Source organism: Ischnura elegans, chromosome 2 (assembly GCF_921293095.1).
Source record: "Ischnura elegans chromosome 2, ioIscEleg1.1, whole genome shotgun sequence".
NCBI classification, from domain to species: domain Eukaryota; kingdom Metazoa; phylum Arthropoda; class Insecta; order Odonata; family Coenagrionidae; genus Ischnura; species Ischnura elegans.
Genome location: NC_060247.1, coordinates 139,283,628 through 139,306,663, shown reverse-complemented (window position 1 = coordinate 139,306,663; position 23,036 = coordinate 139,283,628). Strand labels below are relative to the sequence as shown.

The 23,036-nt window shown below is 40.6% G+C and overlaps 1 protein-coding gene across 1 annotated transcript; it reads left to right on the top strand.

Moving 5' to 3' along the window:
* Positions 1-16,742: 16,742 nt before the first annotated feature.
* On the top strand, positions 16,743-22,781 carry LOC124154692. The gene is made up of 2 exons (XM_046528574.1): positions 16,743-17,335; positions 21,288-22,781. Exons 1-2 carry the CDS (start codon positions 16,885-16,887, stop codon positions 21,599-21,601), a joined length of 765 nt encoding a protein of 254 aa, XP_046384530.1. The 5' UTR covers positions 16,743-16,884; the 3' UTR covers positions 21,602-22,781.
* Positions 22,782-23,036: the final 255 nt, after the last annotated feature.

Sequence of the window (23,036 nt, the reverse complement as noted above, 5' to 3'; positions counted from 1 at the left end):
GTCTCCCTCCAAACTTGGACAAAATTGCGCCATGAAAAAGTCAATTTTGGAGAAATTAAATAGATCGCTTTTGCTTAAAGAGGTGACATTTTTAATTTTTTCACATTGAATTTTAAACCTTCAGCATAATTTTCTAGTAAATCTGTTTTCATTTAGATATATTAATTCCAGTAAGAAAATGTTTACAAGTTATTTCAATAAATCGATATGGTTTTATGCCTCTCGAGGATTTCTTTACAGAGGAACACAAAAATGGAGTAAAATCTTACCTTTGGTCATCTCTTTGAATTCTCTAGAGTGCACCGCGCAGTTGCGGGCAAAAATCGGGGGAGGATAGCTTCATCTAAGCTGCTGTCTCAGAGAAAACATAATCATCATCGTCCATTGTGTATAGTAATCCGTAGTTCCTCCGTCGCCTTCTTCACATCCATCACACATCCGTATCTCGAACGCCTCCAGTCTTCTTTTTTCGTCTGTCCTCAGCGTCCACATTTCCTCTTTGTAAACATGACAAATCAGACTCTTTACTAGCTTTTTCTTAACTTTATTGCATAACGATCATCTCATTAGCTCTTCCCAAGTCGTTAACGCCTTCTCAACTAACTTAATCCTCTTCCCGATATCCTTACTGTTGTACCAGCTTTTCTATAATGTGGCACCCAAATAACTAAAGTGCTCCATTATTTTAGCTTGTGCCCATCGGCAGTGGATCAAGGCGCCTGTTTGGGCATTCCTTTCCACGGCGCTTTGGCCTTATGCATTGTCTCTTAGACTTTATCAGAGTGACTAAGGAAAAGTGGCTTCTATATGTTTCCGTATTAGCTGTAAGGATTATTTATGAACTGGTGAAATAAAAACTTAAAATGTGGAGCCGTTTAAAGGATTAGCATCTTTCCTTTTTTCAGATTTTTTTCTAGGAATTACAACGGGGTCGGTCGGATTTGGCTAGTCTCTTCTCAAAACGGCCTGGGAAAAATCGAATTTTCCAATTGAGATTCAATATTATTCTCATTCTGAAAAAAAAAATTTTAAGCACAATATGAGCTTTGAGTACGGTCTAACCACGGGGAACGCAAGAATAAGCAATAAACTGGATAGAATATGATACACTGTACTGGAATTGGTCGCAAGAGAAAAATATTATGGTGGAACTAACTAAGTTTTATTCTTTCCTGAGTCTTGAAGGAGTTCCATCGATTAACGCCTCAAACTATTGCAACTTCTGCAGCACAAACGCCAGTGCCCCGATACTAAAAATCCAACAGCTAAGATAATGACACTTAAACTAGTATTAGTTGCGCTTTCCCCCACAGAAAAGGCCTTGCTCAATTCCTGGCATAAATTCTGGATTGAAGATATTAATTTTTAATTTCCCAATGCAATAAGGCAACGCGATTACTGCAACTTTTGACAAAGTATTCTCTATTATTGAATGAAGGGACTGAGAGACAATTTAACAAATCGCAGCCATTTTACATGCTTTAAATATATGAACGTTTCAATAAACGAATGACTAATGATTTGATTTCTTTTGCGAGCGTGAAGAAAACCAAGGTTGACCGGTAGAGTGCATGGGCCATATATCCCACTTTTATCCGTCAAACATTGGTCAGCAAACGGCAAAAATTTATTAGGCTTACATAAAATTTATCTTTAATCTTTAAGGAATAAACAAGTACACTTAAACTAAATAGATTGAAAAAAATCGATTTCTGGCAGCAAAAGTGATTTCTCGGACTATCGTGAGTCGGGGCGACCTCCAGTTGGATGAATGTGACTTAGAGCTTCTGCGCATGCGCGTTCCAAGGCCACATACAGAAAACCCGATATTCACGTGATCCTTTCCCTAGACCTAGATGTAATGACCAAGTCGCAGCCGTTTTACATGCTTTAAATATCTGTACGTTTCAATAAACTAATAAATTATGATTTGATTTCTTTTGCGAGCGTGAAGAAAACCAAGGTTGACCGGTAGAGTGCATATGGGACCATATATCTTATATATTTCTGGTGAAATCTTCACTCCTTTTCAATTTCATAATCACGAAGAACAAAATAGACCTTAATACGGATTAGAATGACGTTTTTAAGGATTTGCTTCACTAACCTTTTCGACTTTCCACGAACTTTTCGGAGCCATTTAAGGTCCAACCGAAAATACGATTGCCTTCAATGTGTGGAAAAAATCTTTATTACTGATCTACATGGACTAAAAATCTGAGCCGCCCTCATTAATATTTTTTGTAAAATGGTTTTAATGCTTAAGAATAAAAATTCTATGCTTCTTACAACTTCCTTTTATTACTTTTATTATACTACCTTTCCATGCCTGCATGTGAAAGAGAAATAACGGCATGTTTTCAAGTCCCATTTACAATACTGACTTATGTAAACTGATTGACTTAATTGTGCATTACCATAAGGGTCTTGTGTAAGGAAATATGTACCTCAAAAACTAAAAACATTGATTTTATGCCAAACCAAAATTAATTTTGGAAATGAGGTCAAAATACGGAAAATTTGAATTAATATAGTAACCACAGAAACTCAAAGAGGCTGAAAAGTGTTGGAATGAATACTATATTCCTTGATGAATATAAGTACCTAAATACGCAGTTCAATTTTATGTAGCATGTGAAAGCAATATTCACGGAAAGTAGGAAGTAGGCTCAGAATCAACCCCTTTAAGTGGGATTTTCAAAGAGGGGAAAGTTCGCATCTCTCTCACTATGCTGCTTCACGGCCGCCCCATTGCCCCCTGGGAACGTTCCAAGTGGGCCTGGCCTGGTCCGATTCAGCGACTCAGTTCCATTGCTTGGGCACACGATCCACAGCCAAGACCATCGGCGCACGTTTGCAAGGGAAGGACGGCTTTCCAAGCGAAGAAATACCTCTCATTCTACATGAGTAAATTACATTAAATGTGATTCTCTCCTATTCACATTATAGCCTCTGAAGTATGTATTCTCAAATTTTATTTTTAGCACTATTATATTTTTATGCATGACTACTCTACGCGCGGGAAATTTAAGATTTTTATAAGTAAGGAAACATTTTTTACAGAACTTACATTAAAAGTATGCTTCTCTATGGAAGTGAGGCATGGACAAAGACAGCAGTGGAATATTAAAGGCGGTGGCCTTCAAAATATGGTGCTAAAGATGAATGATGAGGATAAAATGGATCCACTGTGGAAGAATTTCGCGACTCCTGAGAGGAGAAGCTTCGCAAAAACATGGATAAGAACGCAAAACAACCTAATCGGCCTTATATTAAGACATGATAGGCTGATGAAGACAAATTTATAGGGACAAGTAGATGGAAAGAATGGGAAAAGAATACTGCGAATAATATATGCAGAACGGAAAAAGGAGGATGTAAAGAGAAGAAGTACGTGGGTGTGAAAAGATTTTCTGATAGGATACTTGAGTAGAAAGCTGCGTCAAAGAAATCATTGGATTGTTGGCCAGCGATGGTGATGAAACCACTTTAATATATTGTGTCATAGTAGCGAGTTCATTACAATTTCATTAAAGTTTGCAGATGTCATTTTTATCAAATGTTCATGATTTGCGCTTTAATGGTTTTTTAATTGAATTTTACGTTATGTAACGGAACGAAAAGGTATTATGCTTGGTAATAAGTATTATGACTTTTAATAGTTCATTAAAAGTATATACTTTCTAAGAGTTTCTTTATCGAAAAAAAATATTTTCCATAATTATTGGAGTAAAATCAAGGGCGGAGTCGTCAGCAACATAACTTCACAGAGTGACCCGTAATTGCACATAAATAGTAAAAATTCGACAGAGGAAAGCAATCATTATCAGTAACTAGGATTCGAATCTGCCTTTCCTTAGTCCTGGGTTGTGTAAACAGCAAAATACTTGGCGCCATTTCGGTAGAAATGGGTTGGAATCAAAGGTAAATGATTTCTCCTCTGCCTTATTTAGTCTCTTTTAAGCCTGTTCACCACTAGCATTATGGGTAGTTAATATATTTTTCGCAACAAAATTATTTTTGACGAAATAAAAAGGTGAAAACACTCTGTTGGGGATGATATTTTTGCGCCAATTGCTATCCGAACCACGTGCATCCCACGGTTCTGCGCAAAGGATCTGCGCTTGATAAGGATGCCTCGATTGGTCACTTAGTCTTCGTCTCGTTGCTACTCTCAGTGCAATATAAAATCAATAAGAGTTACCCATCAATATCAAACATGAGTCATTTTCCGAATCATCAATCAAGTCGTTCGATGTCATGCGATAGAATCTTTGCGTTAAACTTTGAAATCTAAAAATTCTCAGTAAATTTATCCGTTAATGTGATACGCTGAGATGCAGGAAGACAAATGATGCTGACAAAATTAGTGCATAAATCTTAATGCAATAGCTGTGTGCGCCTTAAATATCATTGATAGAAAAATGTTGGCTACCTATTTCACCTAAGTCAACACTAAGAGAGCAAACCGCATCACGTAAGTACATCCCTGCAGCAAATATCACGCTTTGAATGCCTATGTTTTCTAGTAAGCATCGAATAATTTATCAAAATATACAGGAGAACATGCTCTTATTTATGTTTTGGAGAAAATATGTTTTGATAAATAAGTTGCTCACTATGAACGTTTTGCACTGAAAATTCATTATCTTCGACCATGGTTTATATTAGCATTAGCAAAGTTCGAAGGCTGTTTTGTGACACTTCTACTACGAAAACCCTCGTAATAATTAAGCAGTGGGAATGACATTTATTTAACCACAAAATTTAACCAATTCAGGATGATATTGTGGAAGTTTGATACATTAAAATTGCTCTTTTGTGGAAAAGTGCAAGTGTATTTTTATTTAACATCTTTTAACGATGCATGTTGAAAAAACATGAAATTAATTAAAAGTTACGTAGGGCATAGGCATTCTAAAACAATTCACAGATAAAACAAACACGTATTTTCAATAACCATCTCTAAAATGCTAAGAAAAAAAACACCTGCAAACTCTTGCATAATGTGTAATACATAATATATCGCAGTTTCAATGCTATTAGTATTTTTTTAAACTCATGTTCATGCTATTGGAAAATATTTACTGGTTTTCCAACTCGTTAAGTATGCATTTATTTGTTCGTCATTGAGATTTAAACTATTCATAATTAATCTTTTAAAATATTTACCTCAGGTCTGCTTGAAATCGAATGCCATATTTACTGGAATAAATGATTTATCATTATTCATGCTCTATCTATTTAGTTATTTATTTATTGTTTCATGTTCTACCCTAAATGTTGCGATGGGTATATGTGCAGTCTTAGGTATTTTTTGATATGATTGTTTAAGTTAACTTCAAGATTTCATTTCTATGCCCTGATGTGTTAGTTGTGCTAAATTCCATTCGGAAATATCTCATATATTTTGTACAAGTTTATTTTGTAATATCTTTTATGTTCTTAATGGACAATTTTGTCCAAGAACAATAAATATTATTATTATTATTATTAAAATGTGTTGTGGGTACCTAAGTATATAAAGGCGCATCGTTGCTTCCGAAGTATATTCGACCTCCGCACCATGAAACCGCACTGGTGGGTTGGCTGACGCCGTCGTTATCCTGACACACATTTCCACGGCCTCCAAATTCATAGCATTTCCACTTTCTCTTGACCGCTGCCTAGGCCAGGATCCCACATTACAAATCCAAGTTGCAGTCAAGCGAATCGGGTCTGTTTACAATATTCACACAGATCTCATTTCCCTAAATGGGGACAAAAGTCTTTGAAGAAAGACGAGCTCGGCCAAGCAGCGGATACCAGCAGTTTCAGGATTTGCAAATAACACATCATTTTTTAAATATTTTTTCATCATAATAGGGACAACCTTAATGGAAATTCTATTTCCTTTTCCACTATATCCTTTTCCTTACACTTTCGCCATCCGCTGCCGCTTTAATCATTATGAGTAAAAAAATCCAACTATTAGATTGAAGGAGCACTTCTGTTTTCTTCTCATGCCTTCCAACCTTTTAACATTAAAGACTTCCTTTTCCCTTAATAATCAATTCTACATAACTTGCCACATATATCTGATTCGGGCCCATGCTTTTGATTTTCTTCACGTCAAATTTTCCTTCGCCGAGTGCCTCATGATAAGACCGCTTGAATTGTCCTGCCTTTTACTGACGGCTCTCAGAAGGCTTTTCTTTTTATCCCGCACTTCATAGCCCAAGCTCAATGCTCAATCGGTCGGTCCATTCAGTTATCGATCATTGGTAGCCATTTATTTTCAATTCTTCCACAGTTGACTTCTCTGCAACTGTCAACGTCCATGCCTAGGTCACAACAATAATTATGCTTCACATATAGCATAATGAGTTGTGCCCTCACTTCTACGATTGTATTCTTAGCTTTGTCTACATACTACTTTAAGCAGAATGCCTTTTTTGCCTTGCTATTACATGGACTGTAAACCTCACACTTATATTAACCATTCTAGAAATCGAAAGACCTAATGCAAATAAAATTACCGCATAGCTTTTAAATAATTTTTTACGGTTTGGTGGGACTGGCTCAGAGCAAAAAACACTTCAAAGTGTCTTTCTTTGTGAATGTCCCTCTGTCACCCGCCCATTGCCTTTGGCTTGCGGGTTAGCATCTCGTAGAATCTCAATGCTGGACATATTCAATGATTTTCATGCCTATTAACGCAGTTAAGTTTCAAATTTTTGTGTGCGTATAAAATCACCTTATTTCTGACATTTAAATTTTCCTCTAATATAGATAACTTCCCTGCCAGAGTAATGCTCTAAGTTACCATTGAATTGTTTATTCCCTTCAACTCTCAAAAATTGATATAACTACCTACATATTTTTTCTTACCTTGAATATGGGGAAAATATGGGGTTCGGCGCTGAAAAATTGAATCCATGAACTATTTACAATACCATGGTTTGATTCATTAGTAACTGCCACGCGGAGTGTTACATGAGTTGAGCTGGGAGCCGCTTCAAACTCACATGACTGGCAATTAGATATCTACAACGATTAATAACAGATATCTTTCAGAGCGATACGGTGGACATAATATCAGGGCCCCACTATATTTCTGGGTGCGACCGAAACGATAAAATGCGAGTCATATTTTTTTCTGCGGAGAAAGTTACCAGTAATTCCCCCGATAATTTCCCCCGAGCAGTGAAGGAAGGACTTTGATGATTCTCTAGGTGGAACTGACTCAGAGCCCGAAACACTTAAAAGCGTCTTTCACATTCTTTCTTTGTGAATGCCTTAGCACCCTCCGCCACCCACCCATTGCCTTTGGCTTGCGGGTTATCATCTTGATGTTGATCATATTACTAAACTCGGAAAGAATGCGTTGTTTTATCTTTATTGGATATATTCATAAGTGACAAAGCTTCGTATGGAGAAGAAAATTGAGACCGTCATATTTTCCAACATCGTCATTGGAACCTAAAACGGCCAGGCTTTACAGAAACTTCCTCAGCTGAAGGCGACTTGAGTGGATAAGAGTCGGACTCAAAAGAGAGGAGTATTGATGGAGTATTTCCGGCCGAGAATGTTTACGTTTTCTGACGAGGTGGGTAAACAGGGGAGTTAGGGAAAAGGGGTCAGCCCCGCGCTAAAGCACCGTCGAAAGGCTGGCTGGATTAGCACTCGGAAGCAGTCGTAAAACTTAGCAATCGCACGGCGTCCCTCGGCTGGAAACCAGAACGCAGTCTTCCTCTGCTCTTCCACATCACGCTCCCCCCTCCCTCCCGCTAACCCCTCCCCCACCCCCCTGGACCAGGCACTCCAACAGGGAATGAAGCGACTTTCACGACGTCGCGAATCGCTGCTGCGACCGATTCTGAATATCGGGATGCGATGAGTCGGTCGTGAGCGAATACAATTAAATTTGACATTAATGCTCGATCGATATATTTTATGTGATCATTTGATGAACGGGATCACGACGACGAAAAAGGCAATATTTTTTTGGATTTTTTCCGAGGTTTATCATTGGTCGCTCGTTCGCGGGGTCGCATCCCTATTCCGCATATTTTAATGACTGTTAAAAAGGGTCCAAAAAGAGGTCCACTAATGCGAAAGTCTGTATTCCGCACATGATCACTAGCTGCTTTTTCCTTTTATGAAAAGAGTTCTCGAGAAGTGCGAATTGAACTAAACGGACTCCTAATGATTGTCAAGAGATGAGCTTTATTAACGAGCTGGAGCGCGGGCATTTGGTTTTTGGCTTTTATACTGGGGAGTTAGGGGGTAAGGAATACCCGCCAGGGGAAGCGGGAGGTGCGGGGGCCATCCCCCAGAAAATTCTAAGATAAATGGTTCAAAATGGTAAGTTTTATGGCCTTCTGAGGGATATTTTATTAATCCTTACACTCTTCTAAAATTAAATTAGTCAAATTAAGCAAACTGGATTAAACTTTAGAAATTCTCTGAGCTCTGGAGGGGGTTTTATCCCCCAAAACCCCCCCTCGCTGCGGCGCGGCCACCATCCACATGCTACCATGAAATACTCCGACTCTCCATTTCTTGATGTATAAAGTGGAGTAAAGGTTTAAAATGCTGTCTTGATAATGGCACAAAGTGCTGATATCAAGGTATCAAATATTTGCCAAGGAGGGTATGAGTGTTAAAAATTTTAGGTGGATCATCATGAAAATCAAGCTTATGTCGAGTTTATTTGTGGAATAGCACCAGAAACAGCGTCGGAAGTTCAAGTCTATAATATAAATATTGTCTCTGGAGACCTAGAAGTAGGGTAAGAATGCATTGCAGTGCCTTTAGTTCTGATCGATACTGAGAATTTGAAGTCGATAGCTATTAGGGTGGTGGTTTGGACTTGAGGTGCAAGATTTTTCCTGTGCGGTCAAACAAAAAGAAACTAGAAAGCGATTTCATAATAATGAAGTAATAAAGTGCAGAGTGACATTTTCCAGTCTATCGGTCCGTGGTCTTCTCCTCGAGATATTTGCGACGGGATTTCCGACGACGACTCTTTCGCAGATAATTTGATGACGCCAGGAACTTTTGCCGAGCGTGTCTCTGTGACCTCTGGGCCTTTTCCATGGGCCTCGCGTGGTTCGCTCTCGCGCCCACTCTAGGGAGTACTGGTCAGAACTAGAGGCGTTGCAATGCATTCTTACGCTACTTTTAGATCTTCAGATACAATTTGAGTTTTTTTTCTATTTCTCTCAATTAAAAGGTTCTCCCTTCCCAAGTGTTTGAGAGGGATCTCTAACGACGTCACCAACTCATGAAAAGGTGCAGCAACATTCGCGTTTTCTAATTTTACTCCTGCAAACGAATGACTGTGTGGAGAAGATTATTTTCCGTCGTAACTGAAACTTCCCTCCATCCTCCAGGCTCTTGAAAATTACTGTGAACGCGGGTCGGAGTGTGCAATCTCGTTCATCCCACTGTATCCCAATATGAGCGCCTGAAATCCAATAATACCCCCTTAAAATTCAAGTAGCCCACAGGAAGTTTAACTTAAAGTACGCCTAAGTCCCAAGTATGTGGAAATTTTCTGTTTACGAATGATATATCTACTCACTAAGTGCTAAAACCTCTAGATCCGTTGAGGAAGTGAAGGAGAGGACTAGGTCTCTAAATAAGACGCGCTCATCCATTCAAAGTTTTACAATCCTAAGATTAGAATTCCACAGCAGCCCTCAAATTCTCAAGTCAATTCATTTAGTGCCATCATGTCCTTTTCATTTGTCGTTCCTATTCCGTCGTTCATTCAAGGTCCCATTCGTTTCCTAGTGAGTATCTTCACTGAGGGGATTTGGCCTGAAGAATCTTCACTTTCCCGGGGAAGACCTGAAGAACCTTTTCTTTCAGTTTTCTTCTTCATTGTATTCCTAAGGCAATCGCTATACCTTATGCCATGCCCTATCCACCGCGTCCTGATCTGTATTTCATACTAAACCAGAGCTGAGAATGTGAAGAATTCAAGGTAGGGAGATCTAAGGAGAATTAAAAGTAGCGTAATAAGTAGAGCAGTTGGCAGCAAAACGAGGCGTCCAGGGCTCCAATCACGAGTAAATCCCTCGTATATTCCCAAAAATGGTCCTTGAAATGCCAGATGATCCCCGTGAAGGAACCTTGAATGTGTGAATATCACCATAGAGTAAGTCTGTACTTACTCTATGGTGATATTCACACGCCTACGGCTTGGTTTGAGGTGAGCTCTATCTTCACCTATACAAACAAGCTGCACGGTTTGAATCGCCGTGTTACACTCATGTTCTTCTGTTTGGGGGATTACGATGTTTTCTCCCGCAGATGAAACACTTTCCAAGCACTCTCTTCCACCGGAGCCCGCGGGCGATCACTCCTCGCGCTGGACTACTCCACATTCATGGAGGGAGGAGCGTCCGCTGAAGACGTTTCTCTTTCAGGCGACGTTGCTCTCGCCCCCGTTGCTGGACACCCAGAGAAGAAGAGGTCATCCATCCATCGGCTGCCTCCGATCCCTTTCCCCTTCGCCGCCCCAGCTGCAGCAACTGCCACCCGCCCCTCACACGACACAACACCCCCTGATATGCAACTGGCCTCCATCACTCTTATTGCCCTGTTCCTTGAAAAGTAAAGATACCCGTATATCTTCGTTTTACGATCCGTCATCCTTTTTTAAAGTTATTCGTGGTGAAAAATGGACGCTGCCTCCTCACACTTAAGTGTCGTAAAATCATTCAGTGCAGGTCGTCAGGTAATTGTCAGACATGCGCAGGGCCTCGTTTGTTTTGTTGATGATGGATTCACTCGCGCTAGCTATTCCTTCCCAAAATGGATTGTTTCTTCTGAACTAGGTCTCTAATGACATCACCAACTTATGAGCAATAGAACGGCAACTTGCGCGTTTTCATATACTTCTTTACGTCACCTTGGCTGAAAGAGGAAATAATTTTTTTCGTCATAACTCATCTTTTCTTCTAACCATTAAAATCCTTCGATAAATTGCGATTCTACAACAGAGTGAATAAATATACCTTATCATTCTGTACTTCTGTAGAATTGCTTCCTTACTTCCTTGCCTTAATTTATTATTGTTCGCAGACACTTCTTTTTTCGGAGAACCCTTTTCACCTGGGCCATTCTACTGATTATTTCTTTTTTGTTCTTCCACAGATGGTTATTCTGTAACTCATAAGTCAGAGTTAAGTCATTGCTTCCAGTTTTAGATTTCGTATTTAAATTCTATAACGTTTTCAAGGTCGTTCAACCGTTGTCTTAATCAAATTACCACGCTTCATCATTGGACGACCTTCTTCTCTTCTCTCCATCATCTCCATATCAAGGTTTTCAAAGACTATTCATATTTCTTACTTAGTATGAATTAAAGTCTAGAATTCATGCAATTTCTGAAATTAAATTTTCCCGTAATTATGGCTTCGAATACCCAAAACTTTATTTTCGTGGAATTTTACTACCAAAAATAAATTAAAGAGCATTAGCAATCTCCTTTCACGGACACGTGCGTCTCAAAAATGACACGTGCGTGTTTTATACGCAGTTAATTGAAACGATGACATATTGGCTCCTCTGATGCATTAGCCCATTCATAAAACCACAAAAGTACACACATATAGGAACAAAAGTCATTCACTTTTATTTTATAATGCAGAAAATAGTTCAGTATAAATATTTCATTCATATCTACGTGCGTAATATTCGATGTTTTAACTCTCACTGGCTCTTCCTCCCGAAATCATTTTCCACTAGCAATGAGGATTTATTTTTCGATATTCTTAGGAGCCTCCGTAATAATTTATTCTTAGGAGATATTCGTCATTATTTCCAAACTAATTTCATTCTAATATCAACGACAGTCCGTTTGATAATTCCTGATAGATATAGTCAAGAAATTTCATTGTGTACTTAAAACTCAATGGTATGACCTACATTCAATGCTTTTTGTTTGTCCATATCGTATTAAATTACAAGAATTTGAAGAATTATTGACTTTATCATTTATTCATAAAAAGCAACACATTTCTAATGCAACCGAATCTAAAAATGAGTTATTTGGATCAATCTCTCACAAGAACAAAGAACTCATAAGTGAGAACAATTACTCCACGAAGATTAAAAGGCAATTACGTAATTAGTGCCATTGCTAACTTTCAAGAGCAATGGCGGTAATTGGAGTCGTGAATGAGGAAAAGAAACAGGGCGTTGGAAACAGACCTAATCGTTGAAGAATCGTGGCCTCCTTACCACTTGATGCTAAAGTTCCATCGCTACAGCATCGAACGCATGGTGTTCTAATGGTAACATCAAAGAGCATATACTCACTCCTCTGGAACACGCAAAAAAGAGCAAGAAATTGTGTTTTCTTTAACACTGGCTTCAAGAATTTGAAATTGAAATTCATAATTACTAGTGGCGGTGAATTATAAAAAATGGAAGACTGAAAAAACGCGGGAAACACGTTTTCTTTTAAGCGAGGTTGTATGTAGAAAATGAGAAAATATACTTTCTTTGACGACGAATATAATAGATAGCAGAAGTATTCTCGAAGGAAATAATATGCGTTTTTGATGCATAATATTCATAAATATTTGTTACAGTTAACTGGACCTCTTTACTTTCCATTTATGCCAGGAGACATTATCCCAGAAAATTAAAAAAACATTTCTATTCTATGACCAGCCATTAAGAACCTTTAACATGGGATTAACAACATACTTCCAACAGGTAAGCCAAGGTATAGATTCTATATTGACGGCCTATGAGCTAGGGCATTGAAAGGTTTAATTTGATGTAAAAGGCACGAAAGATAAAGATTCTTTATATGAGTTTTAAAAAGATATTATAGGTTTTTTCCACGAAAAGATGGTTTTTTTCTCCTTCAGCGAGTAAATGTTCAGTATGATTTGTTAATTTTCCTAATGACAATACATCTCCGGCAGATCATATGTTGCGTGTCTCTATGATGTAAAAAGTAAACTAAGTACTATGAGCGCAGACTTCACGACAAGTGCTCACTTTCATTGAAAATTTTCAGAGGAATTTGTCATCCGAATGAGTATAACGATTTCTGCCTCACAGGCACACTATTAGATGTGAAAGCATACGTGATAAATAGAAAATATAACATTTTACCTTTTCTACGCGATTATAAATGCATATATATTCCCTGACGACTGGGCTCATGGGCCATCAGGGACGCATGGAGTTTATAGGCATTCCGCCGACCTCCATAAGTAAATAGCAAAAGATGTTTTCAAACGCCAACTTCAAGATGAGCAATCATTTCAATGACATACGTAGTCTTAGGAGGAATTTTAGTATTTCACTCAAAAACCCCAAATATATATTATGTAATCTGAAATGAAAAGCGGATGAACAATATCCACAAATTCTGAGGAATACAACGATATGTGAGTATATCCCCACTTAATATGCCATAAATGGGAAGTTTTTTCCTACAACCAAATATATTTTTGCTTAGATTGGCTAAAAGAATAAAATAAAAAGCAGCCTGGAAAAAAAGCACATTTAATGGCAACGCTGTTATCCTCGATAAATGAGTAAAATGTAATAAATCAATTCATGGTTTACAGGAGTGAGTGATATGCAGCCACGTACGCTGTACAGTTATGATCGTTGTATTGGATAAAAGCAGCTTTTAATGTACTGATCAACAAGGAGTCAAATGACCCTAATTTGTCCTCCTAGGTGAGGCGAAACTCCCGACTTACGTTAACATGCTCACTATTATTTCATCCGTTCAACACGCGTCACGTCTGCCTTGAAATCTCCCAAGAGATAACCTCCGGACGGTCTCGTAGAACACATTGCATAACCCACAGGCACCTCTAAATGCACCTCTAGGAGAAAATACATATGCTGATATAAGCCCCGGGAGCAAAAGCAAGACAGAAATGTAAACAAAATGCATACCTCAAAGCAATCAATATTCGTTACGAATGACGTTCATTGAACTCAAACTTCAATGCTGGAGAACTGTAATGTGGCAGAGACCTCGGAGTAAATACACAAAAGTGCTCCATGGTAGCCGAAGGCTATGCAAAGAAACCACTAACTTCAGCATTATTATGGGAAATGGAAAAAAATGAGCACATGAAATAATAACGAATGGATTATATTAAAAGCCTGATACTTCTTATTCTACTCTGTGCGTACTAACTATGACGGATTCAATTATTCTAATTGATATGGTCATAATCAAGTAATCACGGGGACTACATCAAGACTCGTTTGACATTTGGCGTCTTCAATCTTGGTCGTATGCGGAAACGAGGAAGATCGCTTTTGTTTAAAATTACTCTGGGGTAGTACCAACATGGGAGAATACAAAAACGGGCTTTGAGAGCGCAAACATAGCCGCTGAATCAAAGGATGTTGGCAGCTTGTTAAAATGGGCGCTGATGAGCGGCCAAGGGGAAAGCGGGTGAGGCGACAAGGCGGAGGGGAGGAGATTGGGGGGGGGGGGCGGTTGGAGTGGACGTGAAGAGTCGCGAGAGGAAGACGGGAATGATTTCGGAGAGGGAGTGTCAAGGGGGGGGGGGAGAGGGGAAGGGGGGTGGGAGTGGAGGTTAGCAGACGCAGAGCTGATGTCGCGCCAGATACCCCACAATTCGTATTCGATTGGTGCCAAAAATAACTCCAATGCAGCATGTAGGTTACTATGAGACGGCCGTAGCTACAACCAGCAATTCCACTATTTACATCCAAATAGATTTCCACTTAGTACGATAGAATTATGAGGTCCAATGTCGAAGTGCAAGTGATTAAAAAAAGGCAAAAGGCGATCCCGATTGATGCACAAAGTTAATGGGACGTAAAAGAGAAAAAAAGTAATTATGAAAAGGTTAACAGATGTGAGAGAGGCGTGGAGAGCCGAGTCAAACTAATCTTAGAACTGTTGACTAACAGTAATCATGATAACAGAATTCAACAATATTTTAAGAAAACATTTTTCTCCTCGGATGATTTAAAATAAAAGATTAATTATCAATGAAGACGATACGGCCATACGTTTGCAACAGTTCCGATAACAAAAGACTGTCAACAACTCATGAGACCTGAAGAATTCAAGAGGAACATGGGTTTCATTCGTGGTTATACTTCTCGATGACATCATTTCTTCTTCCAGCATCTACCCTATCTAAAAGCAACTGCTAGTTAAGAAACCACTGCAAGTAATAAATGCAATGCTTATTAACAATTAATATTTCACGAATTGAACCCATTTTACTGTAATAAAAATTTTGGCGCGTCAAATTTTATCAACAAACTCCCGGATCAGTTCAAGAGACAGTGGCAAAGTTTCTTCTACAGATATCCACTGCATCCGAGGACTCCAGCATCACGAGAAATGCCAATGACAGGAATAAAAATATATGCCATAAAATTGAAATATCTTACGAATCTTATCAATTTATATGGTAAATATAAATTTTGGGGGTCAAAGCGTGTTTCCGAATTCCCGTGCCGTAGTTGTAGCGATGGCACGCCAAAATGCGTGCGATGAGAGAGTATGCACGGGGAGTAGGCACGAGTGCGTCTGCGTGAGTGAGCAGGGGAAGAAGGAGGACGGAGGCGCGTCCCTCGATCCGGGTTAAAATAGTGAGTGAACTACTTTCCCCGTCCCATCCCAATCACCCCCCCTTCCATTCAGCCATTCTCCTTGGCCTTTAGAAAATGAATCTGCAATCGAATTTTCGACGCACCCGGATATCAGGCAGCGGTGTGCAGAAAATCTGACCATGGAGAATCACACCTAAAACTACTGCTTGAGGGCCAATGACATCGCCGTCCAAATAATAAGTGAAAGATGGCTCACACACACATCCAATCCTGGTGAGTGCAGAAACTCACTCAGGATTCGAACCTACGGCCACTTGGTCAACAAGCACGTACTTTGCGACGCTGTTATGGAGGCCGGTTAAAATGGTGAAAGCAGATTACAAATCCATGGATGTACACTAGGACGATGGAGTCAAAATTGCGATCAACAGGACCCCAACATCCAATGAACATAATAAGGATGAGTTATCGATAGCCCATAAATCCACATAAAAACTCCAATCCTTTTCAACACAAATTCATTTTAACTACGAGTTATTTTTTTCATCTACCCGACAAATATTGCACAAAAACCCACAACCCTGGGCCCACTATGAAGTTTTCAACCAAGAACGAACCAGTATAACGCTAGTAGGCGCGGGGGATGGGGAACCATGATAGGTCGTAGACAATGATTAATCTTTCGGATAGATCTTTAGGGCAGCGCATTTAAAAACCCACCGCTGGGAGCTTCCATCGCCTATTGAAGTCTCCGAGCCCTTTAACCGTGCGTTAGTGTGTCTGAAACGCCATTCGTTCGTTGAAGTCTCCCATAGTGCACGCAGGCGCTGAGGGTGAGGCGTGCCGCACCCTGGCAACCCACTCCGCAGGCGCGGCCGTCTATCATACTAAGCGTGGCCGTCCAACCCCCCGGCGACCCAACTGCCCACCGCCGCGCCCCCGCCACGCACCCCCGTGGCCCTCCACCCCCGACGATTTCTCTCCGCTCTCCCCTGGGTGCCCTCCCCCCGCCGCCGCACCCCTGCTCCTCCCCCTCCCTACGCTCGCATCCCTCCGCCGCCACTCTCATCCCAACCGCGTTTTCTGCTTTTTGTTCTCACTGACACATTTTACGGGGTTCGTCGCCTCGACAAACCTTCGCCAAGGGTCCGGAATAAAAGAAGCACTCCGCGTGGAGTGGGCAGCATTCAGCCTCTGGTCTTCCTCCGCTCCGGACGCACAGCGCGCGCTGGACACTTCACCGAGTGTGTGATACTCCCAGGACTGTTCCTTCCTTTCGGTGGTTGTTACTTGTTCGCACGCGGGATCATGGCCGTGCCAAAGTGCTTCCTCCTAGTTCTGCTCGCCTCCGCCGCGGCTACAGCCTTCCCGGCGGAGCAGCCGGCCGCCCCTGCCGAAGGGGACTACGTGGATAAGGCTTACCGTTTCGTTCAGCAGTGTGGCTCCAAGGATCTGCTCTACTGCCTCAAGATGAGAGCCCTCACGTTCGTGGACGGAGCCCTGCGTGCGCCCGGCGACGTGCCGCTCGTCGACGGCGTGACGCTCGTGCGCAGCGGCGCCGAAGACGCGAGCAGCCGAGCTGGCCGCGCCCTCACCGAGGCCGAGCTGGAGGCGAGCCTTCCGCGCGCGCCCGAGGAGCGGGACTCCACCGTGGAGACGCTGCTCGTGGACCGCGTCGCCCGATTCCTCAACTCACACACGCTGCAACTCAAGTTCCCCGAGTCCTCCATCTCAGAGCTCCGCCAGAGCGTGGAGGAAGGTACGTACGCCCGATAAATGTAACCGTGCCTCTCCGCCACACCGCAGTCAGTTCTTTTCCCCAATTTACATGGCCACAAGATGTAGAAGTCAGATGGTATCACCATTTTCAATGGCAGAAATTTTCTGGTGAAACATACATTAGAATGTGACAGGAACCTTAATCTCCTGATTGCCGATTAGGTATTCTATCAGTTGCACCACCAAATCCTTTTATCTTGAAGTCGTAAGGATTAATTGATTGCATATTATTTTGCTATGATTACCCTCATTATGATTTAAAATTTGAGGCCCTTTACGTTATAGGAAATTAAAATAGTCAAGATAAGTCTTGAATTACAAAGTAGTCTTTAGAAAAGGACGGATAACAGCCAAATGCATTTATAATAAAAACTATGAGAAACTATCAGCACCCTATCAGTCCAAGACACTATAAAAATTATATAAAAATATTTATTCGATTCGACAACCAGCAAAACGTCTTGCAGCGACTGATATTTTTTAATCTTGCAAAAATCAGGCAAATTTCAATCGAAAAACTTCAGAAGATTGCTTTGGCAGCAAATTTTCCTTTCTAAAAATTTAATTCCAAATTTTATGTGCATATGGAATCGAATCAAAAAACAAAGGAAGGAACTCTGCAATGCACGATTATCTCTGAAATATAAGGAAAACGTGTTTAACATAAGCAATGAATAGACCATATGATCTTGGTGCTTTGAATTAGTACCTATTAATGTAAACATTTTACCATTCTCCTGTTAAATTACTACCTATGTTATGAAATATCTCATACAAAATTGTAGTTTATACGCCTTGTTTTAGAGTAAGTCTTACGTAGTCGACTAGAAAATTTCAAGAACCATTCTCCAGCCTACTTTCCTTAAGTATTGTTCACAATCAATATTTTGAATCGAGGAAATCCTTCTCTCTATCTAAAAGAGGAATCTATCGTACATTTATAGCTGATCCCTTGGCTTTCTATTAGCTATAATGCTCTCAACGTGATCATTCAGTGTTTGTAATAATATATGACCGATAAAAAGGATAAGAATTCGTTTTTATAGTGAAGCTTTTTATGCATTTAAAGATGAAAACTTGCAATTTTAAATTCATCAATTTTCAATATGTAAACATATTTTATTAGCGACCTTTCCATGATTTACCAACGCATTTTTCATACGAACAGACAGAAAAGAAAAAAACTCATGCTACTCATGTACCCAAAATATCAACAAAATTCCCATAAGTAGACAAAATATTTTTTCACGGAAACACTTGATTTCACAATTACGTCCTCATTGAAATAAGTAGGTTGGCTGACCACACCCCAATTCAAGACGTCGTGCTGAGGTTTCCGAGGCAAGCCCTCGTCACGGCTCATTAACTTGACGAGCCATATTGCTTCCTTCATCCCAATTCGCATTCACGCATTCACTCCGCAGGGATAATTTGAAAAGAGGAGCAGCCGAACGCATTCTAGTTTGCCGTTTCAATTGGCACCTTGCCACAGTTTCGTTTTGACGGGCCGAACTTAGCTGCTGCCGACGAAATTGCCATAACAAGATACTCGTGAAGAACGGTCTGAACTGAAGGCATATCTCTCTCGTTTCCATTCGGGTAACTCTTCAAACCACAATATGCTACCGGGAACGGCGCCCGAGATAATAGGCAAGGAAAACATTTTGATCTAAATTGAAGTTTCAATATCTTGATTTTGCAAAATATTACAACTTGCGGGATAGATGATGGTGAAACCTGAGGGCAGAGTTGGAAAATTCCCAAACGATCGCGATGAGACGACATGAACTGTGGCTTAAAGAAAGCAGTAATTAACACTACAGCTAACTTTTCCTGACCCGGTGGCGATCCCGAGAACTCTTTACCATTAACACTACATTTAGAAATTCAATTTAAAATCATAATAAAAAATTGAAAAAAAAATTTTAAACATATGTATTAATTTCTTTCAAAAATTTCCTTGGCATAACCCATAAACAATAGGAGACATTACAAGTGTAAACATTTTGAGCATTGAAGGAAACTTGCTGCGTCCAACTTTTGAACACTCCATACGATTTTGGTTTTGCACACCTACATAATAGATTCCGTCCTAGAATAATGAAGAAAGTAATCCATTGCCATTGAGTGCATGCAGAATTGAATTGCAAGTTACACATACAAATCAATGTTACTAAAAAAAATATCGTTTTCAATCTTGTTGGAATAGAAAACAGTTTATAAGGTAAAATTAACATAAATAGAGCGATTTAAACAATTAAAATGATGAGTAATTTTGCTGGGATAATTTCCCAGGCTTCACTCATCAGGGGATAAATGAGTGCACTGCGCAGTGGTCGTCACGGCCAGAGAACTGCAGCCCGAGCGGTTAATTGCGAATCCAGTCGAGGCCAGTCCCCTCCCCCGATATCGGGCGCTCCGGAATCAGGGATAGCGGATGCTCAACCCTTCTTCCCCTCCCCCGCTGGCGCCGCTATCAAGGCCATAAGTGGAAGCGACCCCTCGCGCTCGCTTCTAGATCGCGGTTACCGCAACAGCCGAGTTCCACGTTGGGAAGACTCCCTCCGAAACATGCTCTACGACTCTTCCGAGCCCCCCATTCACTCTACACACTTATTATGACCTCTATTACCTGTCCTCTCCGTCTCTACTGGAGATAGGCGATACGTTAGCGGACATGGAGGCAGGATTAAGACTTTCCAAAGACCCTCAGGCACATCAAAAGATTTCATGCCTTTATGACCATCATCTGTGATTTGAAAAAAGAAAAAACTGATAAGCAAAGGGCGTATGAACATATTTAACTTTAATATGCAAAGATATTTAATTAGGATAAGTGAAATACAAACAAATCGATTCGAGCTCTGTCTGCCTATACAATTCAAAAATGAGTGCACTTTTTTACTTTTGATTCGAGGGCCAGCAAAGCCTAATTCTGAGTCGGAACCGAATATGCTTGAGCAAATGCGATTACTTTTTAATTTCATCAGTTGAATGATCGGTTTCCAATAAAAACAGAAAATCCAAGGTTTTCAGAAAAATGAATGTGACAGTTATTTTTACCTCTTAAAGCTGCCATACTAATTATGATGTATTGATTAATAAACATTTATTTTTGTATTTGGCCACTATAATGCACGGGAGGCCAACTTTCTGTAGGTGCATCAGATAAAATAGGAGATTCATTGGTACAAACTCATTTTTTAATAATGTCGTAAGGATTTCACCTTCACTTTAAATTTCAGCGTTCTCAAAAAGATAAGCTAAATTTTCACTTAGTCAACACAAAGAAGTTCAAATCTTGTGTCGTCGATAAATCCAATAAAATAATGCCTATGGGTGAACTAATATCCTACGATCAAAAATACAACTACCCTAATTAAGGAAAAATATCAAAAGGCAACGCACTCATCACCATAACTGCTGATATAAAATTCTGGAAACAGAATTCCCATGTGTGGTTTTCCTCACAGAAGTTAAGCATAACATACTCATTCCTCACAGGAGTTGTCCTTACGTAACATTACTTATATTAGGTAGTGAAAATTTCAAGTTCAAATGACAGCTAAGAAAATGCATGCCTTGGCCTTTCACGACGGATATTTCCTTCAATTTTCCCTCTTAAATATTTCTCACGTATTTATCCTGTGTTACGATGTGGCCTATCCATTGGGTCCCTCTCTGATGCTCCATAATTCCCTTTCTTGCCCCATTCTTCGGAATACCTCTTTGTTTCTCACCCTACCCATTCATTAAAAAAATGTAACACTCTACTCCAGAGTCTGATTGCAAAGGTTCTATTATATTCTGGTCATCTTTCCATTATGTCAAATTACGTGGAGCGAAGAGTCCGTAAATGTCGCGAAAGTTTTCCACGGACTTTCCTTTGACTCCCTGAATTGATGCTAATCGCCCTGCTCGCTTCCGCCCAGGTCGCAAGAAGAAGAAGAAGATCCTGCTGCCCCTGCTCATCGCCCTGAAGCTGAAGGCGGCCGCCCTCATTCCACTGGCCCTCGGCGCCCTGGCCCTGCTCGCGCTCAAGGCACTCATCGTGGGCAAGCTGGCCCTGCTCATCTCCGCGCTCATCGGCCTGCAGAAGCTGCTCGCCAGCCAGACGACCAAGACGTACGAGGTGGTCGCCCACCCGCACTACTCACACTCGGACCACCACGACCACTACGCGAGGGCCCTGGACGCCCAGCAGATGGCCTACTCGGCCCACGCGCCCCCCTCCGACTCGGCGTGAGACGACGACGACGACGGTCGACGCGACGCGGGCGTCCGTCGGCACAGACGCCACTGACCAACCGACGACGCGACACTCATGACTATGACGAGACGCCCAGAGGGCACGGGCCCCATTCAAGGGGGATTCCAACAAAACGAATGACGTCATCAGGGACCTCACTCAAAGCTAAAAGAATCCCATTGAAAAGGATTTGAAATTTTTTGCACAAGTTTCGAGCCACGTAAATGCCGTGACTGTGACGTCAGGACTTTGATTGCTTGATGCCATTCAGGAGGCTTCAAAAATTTGCGAAAGAAAAATTAAGCCACAAATATTATTAAATTTTTACGTCAACGTTTCATTCAAATATTTTTCACTCGTTTCGAAGACAAGACTTTTAAGTTCGCCAAGACTTCTTGGCGAGTCCCTCCTCCTGAATAATAGTTCCCCTAGGGGTCCGCAACCGGCCGCGAGGGCTCATGGGGAGGCTGTCAGAGCCAGGACCCCGATGAGGGGCTGGATCGGCACCCCTCGAGATCGACCTCCGCCCCAAAACGGAGGCCAGCGTCTGCCCCCACCCCAAACCCCCCGACTCGCCTCTTCCCTTTAGACACGACACCACGGAAAATTACGCACTCTTTACTCCAGTATTAATTTAAGATATTTATTTATGTAAGAACTTAAATCTATTATTATATAATGATATCACAAGAGAGTCCACATGTATTTAATCCGTTTCTCATGAATAAAATTGAACCTTTTCCTTTTTTCCACCTCCCTCCCGACGCCTCAACAAACGCAGACCAATTCCAAAGGGGGAGAGATGCCTTCTTCTTTTCCCCTTTCCATTGTACATAGCAGGAACATATACTCAAACCACCTCTCCCTTGCTGCCCAAGGGTAAGCCAAGGAGAACAGAGACACATATAAGATTAATTATATTTCTCACAAGTAGGAACAAATTCAAACGCTAATTTCATATCCACATTTCCTGTCCAATCGCCATTTGTGTACATAGAGTGCCAATAAATAAAAATAAAAATTCTGCTGGCACACTGTCTCCCAGTCATCTCTTGAGTAAATGTAATTTATTTTGAAATGTTGTTATTGTTTTACATAATGGACTATACACCTGTTATAATGTTGTTCATTTCATCGTATCCTATCCGTACAAAAAATAAAATTATTCAATTTTTAATTTATACAAAATACTTTGATTGATGAAAATCGTTAATATTTTAATGGAAAACAGAACGTAAATGACTAGTTCAGACAGATGTACTAGTTCCTTTATGAGGTGCTCAACCCTTTCATGAAGAATGCAAGAATCGAAGAGAGAGAACCGGTTATGCCAACTAAGTAGCTCAGCGGATGTAAAATACACTTAGAGCGTGCAATGAGAGCTTCACGAGTAAGTAGAGCATGATGCTTCCTAATGGGTATTTTAAAAATG